The sequence below is a fragment of the Xiphophorus couchianus genome, chromosome 5 (assembly GCF_001444195.1).
Source record: "Xiphophorus couchianus chromosome 5, X_couchianus-1.0, whole genome shotgun sequence".
NCBI lineage: Eukaryota > Metazoa > Chordata > Actinopteri > Cyprinodontiformes > Poeciliidae > Xiphophorus > Xiphophorus couchianus.
In genome coordinates this window covers 36,500,376-36,514,851 of record NC_040232.1, presented here as the reverse complement: position 1 = coordinate 36,514,851, position 14,476 = coordinate 36,500,376, and the positions used below count along the sequence as shown (strand labels likewise).

At 39.3% G+C, this 14,476-nt stretch overlaps 1 protein-coding gene across 1 annotated transcript; it reads right to left on the bottom strand.

The window, feature by feature from the left end:
* Window positions 1-467: 467 nt before the first annotated feature.
* Window positions 468-9,226, bottom strand: LOC114144804 (vascular cell adhesion protein 1-like). The gene is made up of 5 exons (XM_028017990.1): window positions 8,994-9,226; window positions 5,418-5,696; window positions 4,945-5,271; window positions 3,115-3,369; window positions 468-2,942 (listed from the first exon to the last, which is right to left on the bottom strand). The coding sequence occupies exons 1-5, from the start codon at window positions 9,061-9,063 to the stop codon at window positions 2,770-2,772; spliced, it is 1,104 nt and encodes a 367-aa protein (XP_027873791.1). The 5' UTR covers window positions 9,064-9,226; the 3' UTR covers window positions 468-2,769.
* Between the last annotated feature and the right edge of the window lie 5,250 nt (window positions 9,227-14,476).

The window sequence follows — 14,476 nt, the reverse complement described above, 5'->3', positions numbered from 1 at the left end:
CGATATGTGAATTAGTTTCTGTTCAAGCCTCATTTAAGCTCTGGCTAACATGATGAGGGCTTAAGAAGCATGGTCATTCAGAACAGCAGCCCACGTGTACACCTCCACCCACACACACACACACACACACACACGCACACACACATCCCACTCACCCTAATTCCAGCACAGCATTTTTTCTTAGCAGGATGTAAAAATACAGGAAGGGGAGGAAAAAAGTGTTTCTGGGAATGAATGCCCTCACTCCACCTTTCAGTTAAATCCTCCCAAAGATTTCTGAAGTTGTCTGGCTGGTATTCGTAGGAACTTTGGCAATAATTTCCGCTAATACAGTAAGTAGCTCGTGTTTTTCTTTGTAAAGCATGAGCACATCGATTAGTTAGTCATTTACTTCCTGATAAATGAAACCGTTTTAAACAAAATACCAAGAATAACCCAAAAAAAAGGAAGCATGTTTTTTTTTTTTTAAAGAAAATGGCCCTTTATTTACAGTTTCAAAAAGCTTATATTTCCTGCACAAAATATTCATTTTTTTCGGTCATTTGCATGTCTTATGTATTATTTTCACAAACAGTTATAAATACAGTCAGTGGTTTCACAAGTGGCACAGACGTTCAGAGAACACTTTGACTACACACGTCTAAATAGAGCTATAAAGATTTGTGCACAGACACATCCACCGTGAAACAGTGTGAAGCTGTTACAAGCTCAGAAGAATTTTTCCTTTCACTTTAACTTGAAACCTTGTTTTACCATATCTGCTCAACACAACACTATGTTTTCATTATTCTCACATGAAAAGCAAAAGAAAATCCATATAAATGTTTAAATTCACAGCAACCTCTGGAAGAACCAGAAAACCGCGTAAGTGAATAGAGGGTTAAAGGTCAGCGTCAGGATCTCCACACAGAAGTTGGTCTTCATCAAATGAATCCTCTCCTTTTCACACTCCCTCTGAAATGACTTACAAGTCAAATAACAATAATTCACATATAAATACACATTTTTTAAAAACTGAACAATAATCAGAATGCTCACAAAAGCGTAAGCGTCAGAAAATGTTCCAAATACCCAGCAGGATGCTAAATTTTCACTATTCATAGAAAAAACATCTTATGAGGGATGGACTCCGAATTTGAATCATTTTTGCATCATATGACAGAAACTGAGCCCAGACTCATATCCTAGCCATTTGAACTAAACATAGAGTACGTTTACGCGACACCGCTGCCTGGATACTTCCGGTATCTTTGGATATTGATTGGGAAAAGGTTCCACGCCGCGGAGATACCTAGTCAGCTGTAGTTGTCACGCCAGGCCACTACAGGGCGCTGTGATTTTAGCGTGAAATAGAAACACATATGCGCTTCGACTCTTAGCTTCCATCTGAACAAACTGAACAGGAAAAGCAGCGCAGCGCCATACCACCCACCATTGTTTCTGCTGTTATCTGCCTGTGCAGGTGTAGAATAAACCCTGCAGCAGCGCGTTCTGCGCATGTGTGCACTGGTGCGCAAACAAGCGGCTGGATCGCAACAAAAATGTTGCGGTGTAGCTGGAGAGCAGCTCCATGTAATCTGGACTGTAATTTCTGTTTTTTTTTTTTTTTTTGTTAAAATGAGCAACGTTTTTAAAAGACAGCGAAATTAAAATGAACGATTCCTGTCACACACAGACATCGATGCAGAATTTCTCTGACTATAAATAAGACAAACATGAAAGTGCATAGCAGAGAAAACCAATTCTCCACCACAAAGTGGACTGGGATACCTCAGTGTTCAGATTTTGGTTTTGTTTTAACTGCTGTTTCACCAAGGAATTAGAAACTATTAAGATGTTACCATTTTTTACTGCTGATCGTAAACTGTTCCCGACCGTAATCGTAAACCGTTCTCTGAATGAGAAGCAGACAAGAAAGTGAGAATGTGGAGATTCAGCAGAGGCGGGGAGATAAATTCCCACCGGATGTATTTAGTCACTTCCAGCGTTGCTCTTGCACCACCATAGAGTTAAACATGGCCATAAATAAATGCCACAGGCTTGGTCTGCGGCACTTTGCCAGCTGATTTAATCAAAGCATAGTAACAGTCCTGTAGTGCATTATAGCGGCCAAAGTAAAAGCAACAAAAAATAATTATTATTCTTGATCAGAAAAGTTGCTTTCTGACGACTAACTCACTATGCAAATGAGAGCAACTTTTTTTAAGAGTTCAGTCGCATTAAAATACATTTTAGCAGAGCATAAAGGAACAGATATAATAGGACAGCTCGCAAATGGTAGGCAATAAATCACTAAATAAATATGCTAAGTGGTGCATGACATCATGAGCTATGTATTTGAGGAAAAAAAACAAAAAAAAACAAACAAACTGTGGAACAAGTACATACCAGGCATGAGAGCTTAGTTCAAAGTATAAATCATTTCCTATGAGCTTTCACTCTGGACTGACAGTTTTGGCATTAACTGTGTCCCTTTACCTTCATCATTAAGAATCCATCAAAGTACAAATAGTTAAGAGGAAATTACTGTAATCCGTGGTGGCCTGAGTAAAACATGCAACCTCCAGATTCCAGGTACAAAGAGTTCCTGCAACTTTCTGACACTAAAACCATCTAGGAGGAAGCGAATACTTCCATTCAAAAAGTGGAACGTCTTTCATGTCCGTGATGGGAAAAGGGAGAACCTGCAGCAACACCAACCTGACTCAGATCGGAGGCACTGCAGCGAATCTTCAACCTGCCATTGTCCTTCCAGGGATTTGGTTTTTACTAACAAAGAGGAATCGTGGTGGGATTCATTGAGCCCAAACGGAAAACGTCCTTTAGTTGGTACTTTCCCATCTTGTTCTGTTTGTAATAAAAAGTGTAGATGACTCCTGCGGCGATCAATAGCACAACTGCAGCAATTACTACGGCGCCTATTATGTACGGGATGAAGTTTTCTGCAGAGAAAAAGACAAAAAAGGGAACAGAGATGATTTAAAATACCCAAACAGTCAAACTTCCTTCTTGGGGTGATGTGAGTTCAAGCTAAATAATAATACTGGAAGAAGTACTGCGGCTCATTACTCTGAAATGTTAAAAACCTTAGAAACTAATCCTGAGGCAGCTCACCTCGGACTGTTACGTCAAATCTAACACTGACGGAGTTCACGGTGTTGTTGGCGGTGCAGACATATTGCCCTCCGTCCTGAAAATCCACTGAGTCGATTTTCAGATCGGTCACACTGATGTGGCCTCTGTTGGGCGGCAGCGTCCAGTTGTACCGAGGTTTGGGGTTTCCTTCAGCCAAGCAGGTCAAATGGAGAGGTTCTCCTCTAATGATGCTGATCGGAGCGGGATCAGCCGGAACCTTCAGCTCAGGTCCGTCTGTGTTTTTACAACAAAGAGGGAAACAAAACGGAGTAATTCAAACACAACAGAACACATGAGAAAAAAAAATCCCTATATGTGGAAAAACACCAAGATTTACTGTCAGACAAATGCTTCCACATTTCAAGGGACGTCTTTCACCAAATCTTACTTATGGAATGTTTGCTCCATATACACGGTAGCTGTCATGTATTTTTGACACAATGTAAGCTGAGTTTCCATTACAAATGTGCACAAAATGTCTCACTAATATCTTACTAATGTTGCAAAAATATAAAAATAACACAATTTTGCAATTGTGCTGTGTCAATTAAATAAGAAACACAATTTAAACCCTTGTGAATGTCAGTTTGCACAATACGCCATTGAAAAACACAATCCTCCTTTTACTTCCTGTCGTCATCTTTGCCTTTTTCGCCAGTAGCAACGTCTCATTTTTCATCATAACTCATGCAAGGCAAAAAGTGTTTTCATTGCAGTGTTGTAAAATAAGCCAATTAGGATACAGCCGAAAAACCACCTCATCGTAGCGCCGAAACCTTTTAACGAAAAACGTGGGTTTTATCGTGAGCAAATTTTATTTTCAGAATTCCAATTTGCACAATCATATGCTCAATGGAAATGCACTGATTGATCATTTTAAAAAACTGATCAGTTACCATTAAAAATATTACATGCATATTTATGAGGCTAATTTTGAACTATTTGACAAATCATTTTTATTTGCTCTGTTGCTGATTAAGAAGAGACCAGTACAGTAGAAATGTTCTCAAATATGTGTACCTGCATGGGAACATCAACAACAAATCTCTTGCCCACTAAGACAAACGACATGTCATAAATGGCTAACCTTTTTGTAATTAATAGGACAAAAGTTACGTTTTGTGCAGGAATAACAAAAAAGAGAAGTTTAGCATTAAATGTCCATTTCCAAAAACAACTGTGTTCTAAAATCAACCATCGTAGAGAATCTGAGCAGCTGACAATGATCTCATTTATAGCCTATAAAGTTGACAGTATCAACAAGGAGCTTATCTATATTATATTTTTATGCAAATAACTCACTTGATTTAAAAAAAAATTAAATTACACCCAAATGACAACAATAATTCACTTTTATTGGTTTAACTGTGAAAATGAGTTTGAAAAGGTTTTAAAGTTTCTGCAATGTAACATTATTAGTGAATTTCTGTATTTAAAAAGTAGTTAAGTACTGAAAAACATAGTGCTTTATGCTCATTTCTCTGAAATGAGTGAGAAGACAAAGGAGTCATATTTAACAAATAGAGGTTTTAACTAGGCTCGTTTTCAGATTAAAAGTAGCTTTTCAAAATAACAAAAGGAAGTATTAAAGCTGACATCTATTTTTTAAAAATCACTCTGTGATGGTCTGATGCAGTATTCTAATCAGAAATGTTGTGTTTTCATTAGATGCAAGTCAAAATTACCATCATTAACAATAATAAAGGTTTGAAAACATCAGTCTGTCTATAATCAATCTAAATAATGTTTCATTAACTTCAACTTTTTGGTAATCTAATCTATGCAGTCTGTGTGTCTCTCTGAACTTACAATAAACTGTAGCAGTGGTCTCTTTTGATTTCACCACTAGAGGGGGCTGTGGTCCTTCAGCTCCCAGTTCCAGCTTGGCTTCACACCAGAACTGGACTCCATTATCTTCTTTTGTGTTGTTGTAGCTCATAGAAAATATCTCATTAACTGGTTTCTTTGCGGTATTGTTGCTTTTCACTTGACCCAGAAGCGTGTGACCTCTGTAAAAGGTCACAGTGAGGTTTTCAGCCGGAGCGACGTTCTGTACATCACACTGCAGCGTGACCTCTGAACCCTCAGTCAGAGGTCCAGAGGGGTTTAAGCTGAAGGACACACTTTCTGGAGGTTCTGGGGAGAATAATAAAAAATAAAAACAATAAGAGCAATACCAGTTCGTAACATCAAGCAATGAAACATTAAACATAAAAATATATCATGGTGAAAACAATGGATAACAGTAACTCTAAATGCTTTGGCAACATTAATTAACTTACTGTAGACAGTAACAGGCAGGTCAGTGCAACACTGATCATTCATTATGGTAGTATAGTAGCACTTTGGAGTTAAATTCCACTCAGTCATTTGGTTCACTGTCCAGGTCACTGTGCTTCCATTTATGTTAGAAGTTCCAAGAGAAGCTTCCATATTTCTAATACTGTCATCCAGGGGAAAACAGGCCTGCTGACAGGCTACACATGTAGCAGAGGCTGGATCACCGAACTTCACCACCAGCCTGGACGGAGTCATCACAGGATTATCTGGACAGCTGTAATCTGTGAGAAACACGGATAATAATATTATTACATTTGAGTCCTCTCAGAAGTCAAAACACAATATATTTAGCCTTTGTAAATATACAATTCACATTAAAGTTCTTAGGAACTTAGAGATTTGCTAATCACCATTTTAGTGTTTAGATAGTGCTACTAACTGGTATATTATTTTTTATATTTGACTTTATTCAACCCAGACACAGTCAGTACTGTCGATCTGGTCTTGGAAATGCTGGATGAAACGTCTCACCTGAAATTGTTTCTATGTAAAAAATATTATCTAGATTCTAGAAGCTCCTTCCTTCTGCCTAACATCATTTAGATTTTGACTACGCTGCCTCAGTATGCTCTGGTTCACCACTTACTTTGTCGTAACTTTTCTCTAAGCAGACTAAAAGGAAGTCTTTGCTTTGTTTCCAGGTTGTTAACGTTTTCAGGTTGTCTGATATCCCTGACATTCTTGTATATTCTGTATAATCTATGCATATAGCTCCCATATTTATATTTATACACAATATCTATATCTCTTGCTATAACCCCTTGTAGTCCATACATACATAGTCTTGTACATCCGTAAATAAATATTTATATCTCGTAGAGCACTTCTGGATAGATGCAAACTACATCTCGTTGCTTGTACTTGTGACAGTGCAATGACAATAAAGTTCAATTCTATTCTATTCTATTCTATTCTATGTTGGTGTTGCTCATGGCAGCAAGTTACCTTTTCATGAGCTGCTACTCTTCTATTTGGTGCCTATGAACTGAACCGTTTCATTACTCTAGCCCAAAATCATTTTCTCACTTCAGAAAATAAAAAGATTGAATCGTATTTATCAAAGATATGAAGATAGCATGTCGCTGCAGCAGATGATCATATCAGACAAAGACGATAGTCTTCAAGTTACTAAAGGCTCCTTGTGAGTGTTGGAAGCAATAATATCACAATCCTAATATCATGCAGCCCAATTATCTAGTATCTAAAGACCAAAATCAAAGATAAAGTGGCTCTGTTTGTGGAAAAAGGACTATTGTTCTTGAGCATTATAGCTCAAATTCATGTTATATATCTAAATATATTGTAAAACGTAAGGACATGCAAGCTTTTTTGAAAAAACATAATTACGTAAAGTAAGATGACAAAGATTCAGTTGTAGGCGCAGGTCATTTCACGCCTTCCTCATTTCAATAATCTGTAAATTGGCAGTTTTGTACCTAGAAATGTCAAGTCACATGTTGGGTACTCCGGCTTCCTACCACAGTACAAAACACGACTGTTAGAGCAAATAAAATCCTTAGTTCTGCCTCCAATCTGACGCATGAAAAGTTACGCACATTTTAATATTTCTGCTTTTCTCTAAGGATCTCTGGTTATGCAACTCCAATACATAGTCTGTTAATCATAGGAAGTTATTCAGAGGTCATGATTCACAAGAGTCAGCTGATCATGACAAATATGTTAGTTTGAGAGTCATCAGATCATTGGCAAGCATTAAACAGAGAGAACGTCTGAAGGAGACACAGAACTACTAAAACCGAGTTAAGAACAGTCCAACGCGTCACTAATAACTGGAAGGAAAGTGAAGAACTATCACCTTTGGGGGAAAAAATAATAATAATGATCAACAATCTTTTAAACATTCAGTGAGATCAAATCTAAGGAAAACAACAGAAGTCAAGGTTGTGTTTCAAAGCAAAAGTAAAAGTATTTCCACAGGCACAATGTGAAGGGAACTCTAAAGGTTTCCACAGAAAAGCTTCGTAGCCATAAGAAAACCACTAATCAGGGAGGCTAACTGAAGAAAAGAAAATTGCATTTGCCAGCGAACACAAAGATTGGACTCTTACGCTGTGGTGGCCCAGAGGTTCAGCACAACCCACATAAGGAGGCCTCAGTCCTCAACACGGCCGTCGCAGGTTCAGATCCCACTCTGATGACCTTTGCCACATATCTTTTTCTTCTCTGATTACCCACTTTCCCATCTGACCACTCTCAAATAAAGGCCACTAGAGCCAGCAAAGCCTTTAAAAAGTAAAAAGATTTGACTGATGCAATCTTTGAGCTGAGGTAAGCAATGAAATACTAAATACTCTCCGGCGTTATGGCGCATCAGGGTAAGAAGAGAGCCAGACAAAATGATGTACCCATCTACCCTAGTGCCTACTGTACAAGCATGTGGGATTAGTGCTATGATCTAGGGTTGCTGTAGTTGATCAAGTCCAGGTTCAGCAACATTATGAGCCCAAACAATGTTGCGTGACTTCCTAACTATCTTGGATAACCAAGTTACTCCATCAATAGAAATTGTCTTCCCTGATGGCATGGCATTCCAAGATAACAAGACAACGCCAGGATTCGATTTGTTAAAGAGTGGAGACATCATTTTCACAACTGAAACGTCTGAACTTTACCCTTACTGAGAACTTTACCCCTACTGAGAATATCTGGAATTTGCTGGCGGAGGCTTAACACTAACTAAATATTAGTGTAGCCACACTTTCCTAAAAAAATACTTTAGGGAAGTCATTTTTGGCCAAAAGTGATTTTATTTCTTTCTTTTTGCCTTCATCATCTTTTGACAGTAGGGGGGGATTTTTTTTTTAGTTGTTGTTCCAAAATCACTTTTGGCAAAAAAAAAAAAAAAAAAAAGACTTAGGCTATTATTTTAGGAAGGTGATTTTTTGAGTGTGTATATGAATACACACTCAAATCAAATATGCATACACACTTTTATAAATATATCAATTAGTCTACCATTTAGGCTTAATATCTAATTACATGTCAGTAAGCATATGACCGAAGTCAATTTCCTTATTTGGGCCCACAAACTTGGCCAGAGAAACTGATTCTGATTCTAACTGTGATCCAAACCTTGAATAATATAAATTGTACTCCGAGGTTAAGGTTTTATTAAAGCTGCTGCCAATAATCATTTTCTCAGTGGTTTCACTTTTTCTTTTTTTTCTTTTTTTTTTTTGTTTGCTATTTTACACAAAGCAAAATTCAGTTATATTATCTTAAGTGATCGATACAATTTTAGAGACAACTCTTTAAATTCAAACGCAGCACACATCCTGAACAATAGCGCGACCAAAACACGCAAGACATTTAAAATCTAACAGCAGGAATAATAAATCCACGGACTCCGTTTGCAGTATTAACTAAACGTGAAGCTTAAAACGATCTTTCCCGCTGGAGAAAACCTCTGGTCGGTTGACCGGCCTGCCTGGAGAAACGGACCATCCCGAACCTTTGCACTCGGCATGAAATCCCGGGGCGCAGGACGGGAAACTCACCGCACGCGGACACATGGAGGCTCCGCAGGATATTCAGGAAAGAAACGAGCAGAAAGAGGCAGGAAAACATGTTGTCGCCTTGCGCTTCAAGTGAAGTCGAGCTCTCTGGTGGCAGAAACAACGTCCCGAGGCGGAGAAGTGAAATTAAAAAAAAAAAGCTTCGGACACGCAGGGGGGAGGCGCAAAGAAACTTCTGTAGTTTCCCACCGTGGCGTTTCGCATTGAGAAGCTGAAATTGAAAGTGGAATTGGAGGTCGAGTTTCAGCACCACAATGAATTACGCGTTTTGGGAAATCCCGGTACTATCAGCAGAGGGGAATGTGTTCCGTGATTCTATCTTTATCTCGGCCTGGCTGGTCTAAAGCGAGCAAAACACGTTGTGGGTCACCCTGAAAGGAAAAGAAAGTAGATTAAATCACGTTAGTCCTCTTATTTTCTATCTTTCCAGATTGTGGAAAACGTTTTTGTCATTAGAAAGAAATATTTGAATAGTGTCCTGACACTGATGAATGCTGGCTCCTACTAATACAATATAAGTAAAACATTGATGACATTTTCTAATAGTGTAATCAGAGGTGGCTTGAAATGGACGGTGACCTAGGTTACAGACGAGGTCAGCGTTGCCTGGTGGGTCCAAAAAGAAATTTCATTAGTTGCGCCCCAGCAAGTTTTCTTTTGCTTCCTTGCAGAATACTCATCTCCACCCTGTTAGCATTGTAAGAAGATAGGGCCGTGTATGAAAGCAGCTGGGTGACCCTGAATGCTCAACAGCTTCAAACATAACCCATGTCACTGTTTCTAAAGAGCTGGGGCCTCATCTCATCAGCAGTGGGTTCAAATTCAAGCCATAAACTTACATAAATTGTTTATGTAATAGTGCTGGCAATCGAATAAAAACATCCTAATCAGATTAATCACACTCTAGCACTGTGGTTAATCATGATTAATTACAGGGCGTCCCGTGGTGGCGTAGTGGTTAGCGCGACCCACATTTGGAGGCCTTGAGTTCTCGACGCAGCCGTCGCGGGTTCGACTCCCGGACCCGGCAACATTTGCCGCATGTCTTCCCCTCTCCTTCATTCCTGTCAGCCTACTATCATATAAGGGACACTAGAGCCCACAAAAAAAGACCCCCTTGAGGGGTAAAAAAAAAAAATCATGATTAATTACCATGCCTGACTTTGTAAGCTTGAAAAATAAATATGCACACATTTTCTTGCAGGACTGGTGACCTGGGCAAGCTCCTCCTTCTCCTGCCATCCAACCAATTAAAATGCAAGCAGTTATTTGTTTGTATTTTGAAGCAGAAAGAAAGTGATGTAGATTTCCAGTACTCAACAGCAACTAAAGGAAACGTACTTCACTATGCAAGCAGTAGAAAACTTGTTCAGGGGACAAGTGACTTATAAGATTTTTTTTCTAGTTCTTGGGTTCCCCACTCCTGTCTGCCTTCGCTCTGGGCAACTGCCCATGTAGCACAAATCAAAAACCACCACTGTATTCATGGTTTCAAAAGATGGGCAGGATTATGTGAAATCAGCATAATGTAATAATGGGATTCCCTCATCAACAACATAATTAGAGTGTTGCCTTGACTCTTTCATGCATGTTTGAAAAATCCTTTAATCTCCAACCATTCAGCTGTGCAAAATGCCTAGGTGGGCCTAGCTCCGCCTTTGAGGCGCAGCTCCTCCTCTGAGTCGCAGCTTCCATGTCTCTGCCTGGCAGAGCAGCCCTCTGCCTCACTCAGCTCCTTCAGACTAGCCAGCAGAAATTAGCACCTGGTGGAACTGAGCATCTGCAGAGCTTGTCACAGGAGCTACTTCTCAGTGCAACGCTGATAAAAACGTTGCTAAAAGGGCTAATAGAGGAGCCGTGTTGTGATGGCTTCCTGAAGGCGGAGTTTTTAAAAAGACAGGTGCCCAATTTCAACGCATTAATTAAACACAGTTCCAGAATGAAGGGGATCAACAAATGAAATTGGGCTGAAGGGGATCAACAACAACGGCTGCTGCTGCCGCTGCAGCCATTGTTGTTGTTGTTCTAGGCCGTGTTGAAGGTTGAGGGACCCCAGCATTTGGTGCAGGTACCGCTTGTCGTGGTCGTGGAACCGGGCAGGCGTCGAGGTCCGGATCCAACACAGAGAGAGCACTCAAATCCGGGCACAGACGTGTGGGAAGAGAATAAGAAGAATCGTAAGGTGGGGGTTTAACTCCCTTTGTTTTAGAAGCAGTCACAGAAGCAGAAACATTTTCAGATTTAACTGTAGAAATAGAAACATTGTCACGTCGCCCAGCTGTTTCCCCAGAATCATCCTCACATCCAGCCATTTGTTTAGCATTTTTCCATCTTTCCACATGGTCATTTTCTTTCATCCAACATTCCAAACTCTCTTCAACACATTCTCACTCCCAACTCATCATATATTGACGACTTAGGACAATTTCTGACCATGCGTCAATATGTTGACGACTTGGGCAGGTCACATGTTTTACGTGGATTTTTTACGCGAAGGGTTCTCGTAACCGCTGCCGAACCTTCAAAACCCAACGATTTGGTTAGGTTTAGGGCAAAAATTACGGTAAGGCATAGTGTAAAACACCTCGCGTCACATATTGACGCGAAAGGGTACCCTGCGCGTCAACATGTGACGAGGACGGACCGTCCCATGCGTCAATATATGATGAGTTGGGAGTGAGAATGGGCTGGTTTTTCAAGATCAACAAGACTCCTAGTCTCTATCTGTTTTTTTTTTTCTTAAAGTACGTTCTCTATTTTCTATTTCTCTTTGTACTTTTTTCAAAACAGAGAGTTTCAATGAACCACCCACAGGGAAAACACCACATTTTATCCATTCATTCACACCATACACACTTTTTTCTCCATATTTTGTTATCACATAGTCAAACAATTCACCCTGAGGAGGCGATTGCGTTCTGGAACCATGTAGACCCATTCTTCTTGAATTGGGTGGGATATCCTCTTTAGACTGCAAACGTCTTCGCAGAATCCAACAAATCAGCTTTGTGGTCGCTCTGCCTCTTACTCTTTTAAGAGGGGCCTTTATTTCCGATAAAGGTCTTTAGGATTCTCCAAAGGTTTAGTTCCCTTAATTTAGAAAACCAAAACTTAAGAAAATACCTGCCTTATTCACCGATAAGGACTTTCACTAGGACCCTCAGCCTAGAAACTCGTGGTTCCCTTTATTTCTTTATTTCCCACGGCCTAAAAACCGACTGTTGGAGGGAGACTCACCCCCCACTTATGTTTTTTTGTTTATTTTATATTGTTTTTATTTCATTTTTTATTTTTTTATTATTTTCCTGTGGGACTCTAACCCAACTTTAACACCGTCAATCTCTATTCCCCAGGGGGAAAGGTTTATCGGATCCTTTACTATTTTAGATTTAATAATTTGGAATTTGTTAAATTAATTTGTTAGTCTGAGTGAGTGTCCCAGCTGATAACAGTGGTTTTGAGTCCGTTGATCCCAGCGTTGGAGCCGTGGAGCCGACCAACAGCCCTCTTCTCTCCAAATCGAGGTTTGAGGCTGGAATTTAGTCCAGGTTGGCCAAACGCTGTTCGCCGACGTCCTCAGATGTCCAGTTGAGGAATCCGGGTCATGGCACCAAATGGTCGTGGAAAAAAAATATTTCCAAGCACTGTTCAGATGAAATCACTCAATCAGGTTTATTCATATATTGTGCACAATACAGAGAGCTTGTAGGACAAGTCTAGGAAAAGCTCTGTCAGGCAGAGACAACACATGAGTTTTATACCAAAGATAAAGAATTAACAAGGGGCGAGACAGTCTGGTTCTGATTCAGCTGTAGAAAACAACTTCCAACCTTCTACATGTAACCCAAATATTTATTTTGGTGAGAGTTCACAAGCATTCATATAACTTGACTAGCAGATGTGACCTTAATGTAATTTTTCCATCACAGAAGTTAAATTTCTTTTAGTTAAATATTTGATATTTGCAGCACTTGATTGTGCTAAAAATGGCACTATGTGTGCCTGGGAAATACATAGCACTGCCTCTTTAAGAAAATGTTTCATCTCAAACCAAACATGTCTAAAAGTTCTCCAGGTTCTTTTGTTCAAGAAAGTTTAAGTTATTTTTGAATTGTAATATAACTGATCCATTCACTAAACTTCCCTATGTGTGTTTCCTAAAAGCCCTTGCTCTGTCTTTCAAAACAAAATCCTGTCCTAGTTTTTTTTGTCTGCTTAACACCACCTTTACTTGTGTGCCTGTTTGTCTTGGAGGCCACTCTAAATAACGCTTCCTGGAAACGATGCACTTTATCGCTTGGTCAGCTTTACTGACGTTTGTCTCTACAAAAAGGCCAGGGGTCGGAGCTGAGTGGCTGAAATAACCTTCTTAAGTGATTAAATATAAAGAGCAGCATTAGAAGTGGGTCTAGATGGAGTTATTTTTGATTTAACTTCCTGAACAAAAAGCACACAAACATTGTGGCGATGCGAGGGAGCAGCATGAATATAAATAACTGAAGCGCATTCTGAGTCATTTGAAAATGTGTCGTGCAGCATTTTCACAACAACTCAGAGAAACAATGACGACTTCTTTATTTGTTGGAGTGGAAAGAATAGCCTTGATAGAAAGGATAAGTTATCTGAAGGTCAGAATTGAATATTAACGTTACTGTGTTTTGAGCTCGATGTTACTGAAGCTAAATGCTGAGAAAATAAATCTTTAATATTCTCAATTCAACAGTAGTCTGATCAACTTTTGTTTAGATGCTTTACAGCAAATAGTCATATAGCTGCAAGGGAAAAGCATGCATTATTATATATATATATGTACATGTATATATATATACACGTGTATCCAGATTCACGTTGGTGAATGGTAATTATCAAAAAAAAAGTAAAACTTACACTTTAAATTGGGGGAGGAGGGCTTGTTACGTACCGTACATAAAAACTGAACTTCCTTTTATCACTTCTGCATTATGTTATGGGAAATTTTAGGCGCAGCATGTAGCGCTCACATACTGTGACTTTGATGCCGAATGCATTCAAAAATAACAATGTAGAAAGAATCTTTTACTTACGGAAGATGATTAGGGAAACTGGGGATAAAAACAAAAGAATTACGATTCTTTTATCCTAGAAGACTAAACTCAGAATTCGGAGAAAAAATAAGTCTGAATTTTCTTTTTTTTCTTCCAGTGGGCCTAATCTACAACGTGTTCATACAGAATTCTAAACGATGCTGTGAGGTTTCCGAAATTATCCCAGGAGGAGGTAGACCACAGAAATGTCAGCCAGCAGATAATTTCAGACTTGATATTTGTCACTTTTCACGCCCAAGACACACTCTGTCCACAAGCAGAGACTCGTCTCTGTGCATGTGACACTCAAACACCAGTCTCTGGTTTAAAAGCAAAGCCACAGCTGGCTGTAGGTTTTGCTGACTGAACAATAAGTTCAATCGGTTTGTTGATTATAGTAAC

What these genes read in the sequence shown, in the direction of transcription:
- LOC114144804 (XM_028017990.1), bottom strand. Translation starts at nt 9,063, where the DNA reads ATGTTTTCCTGCCTCTTTCTGCTCGTTTCTTTCCTGAATATCCTGCGG. An exon ending in CCTCCATGTGTCCGCGTGCG is followed by an intron (nt 5,697 to 8,993) that starts GTGAGTTTCCCG and finishes TGTTTCTCACAG; the next exon opens with ATTACAGCTGTCCAGATAAT. An exon ending in ATTTGACGTAACAGTCCGAG is followed by an intron (nt 2,943 to 3,114) that starts GTGAGCTGCCTC and finishes TTTTCTCTGCAG; the next exon opens with AAAACTTCATCCCGTACATA.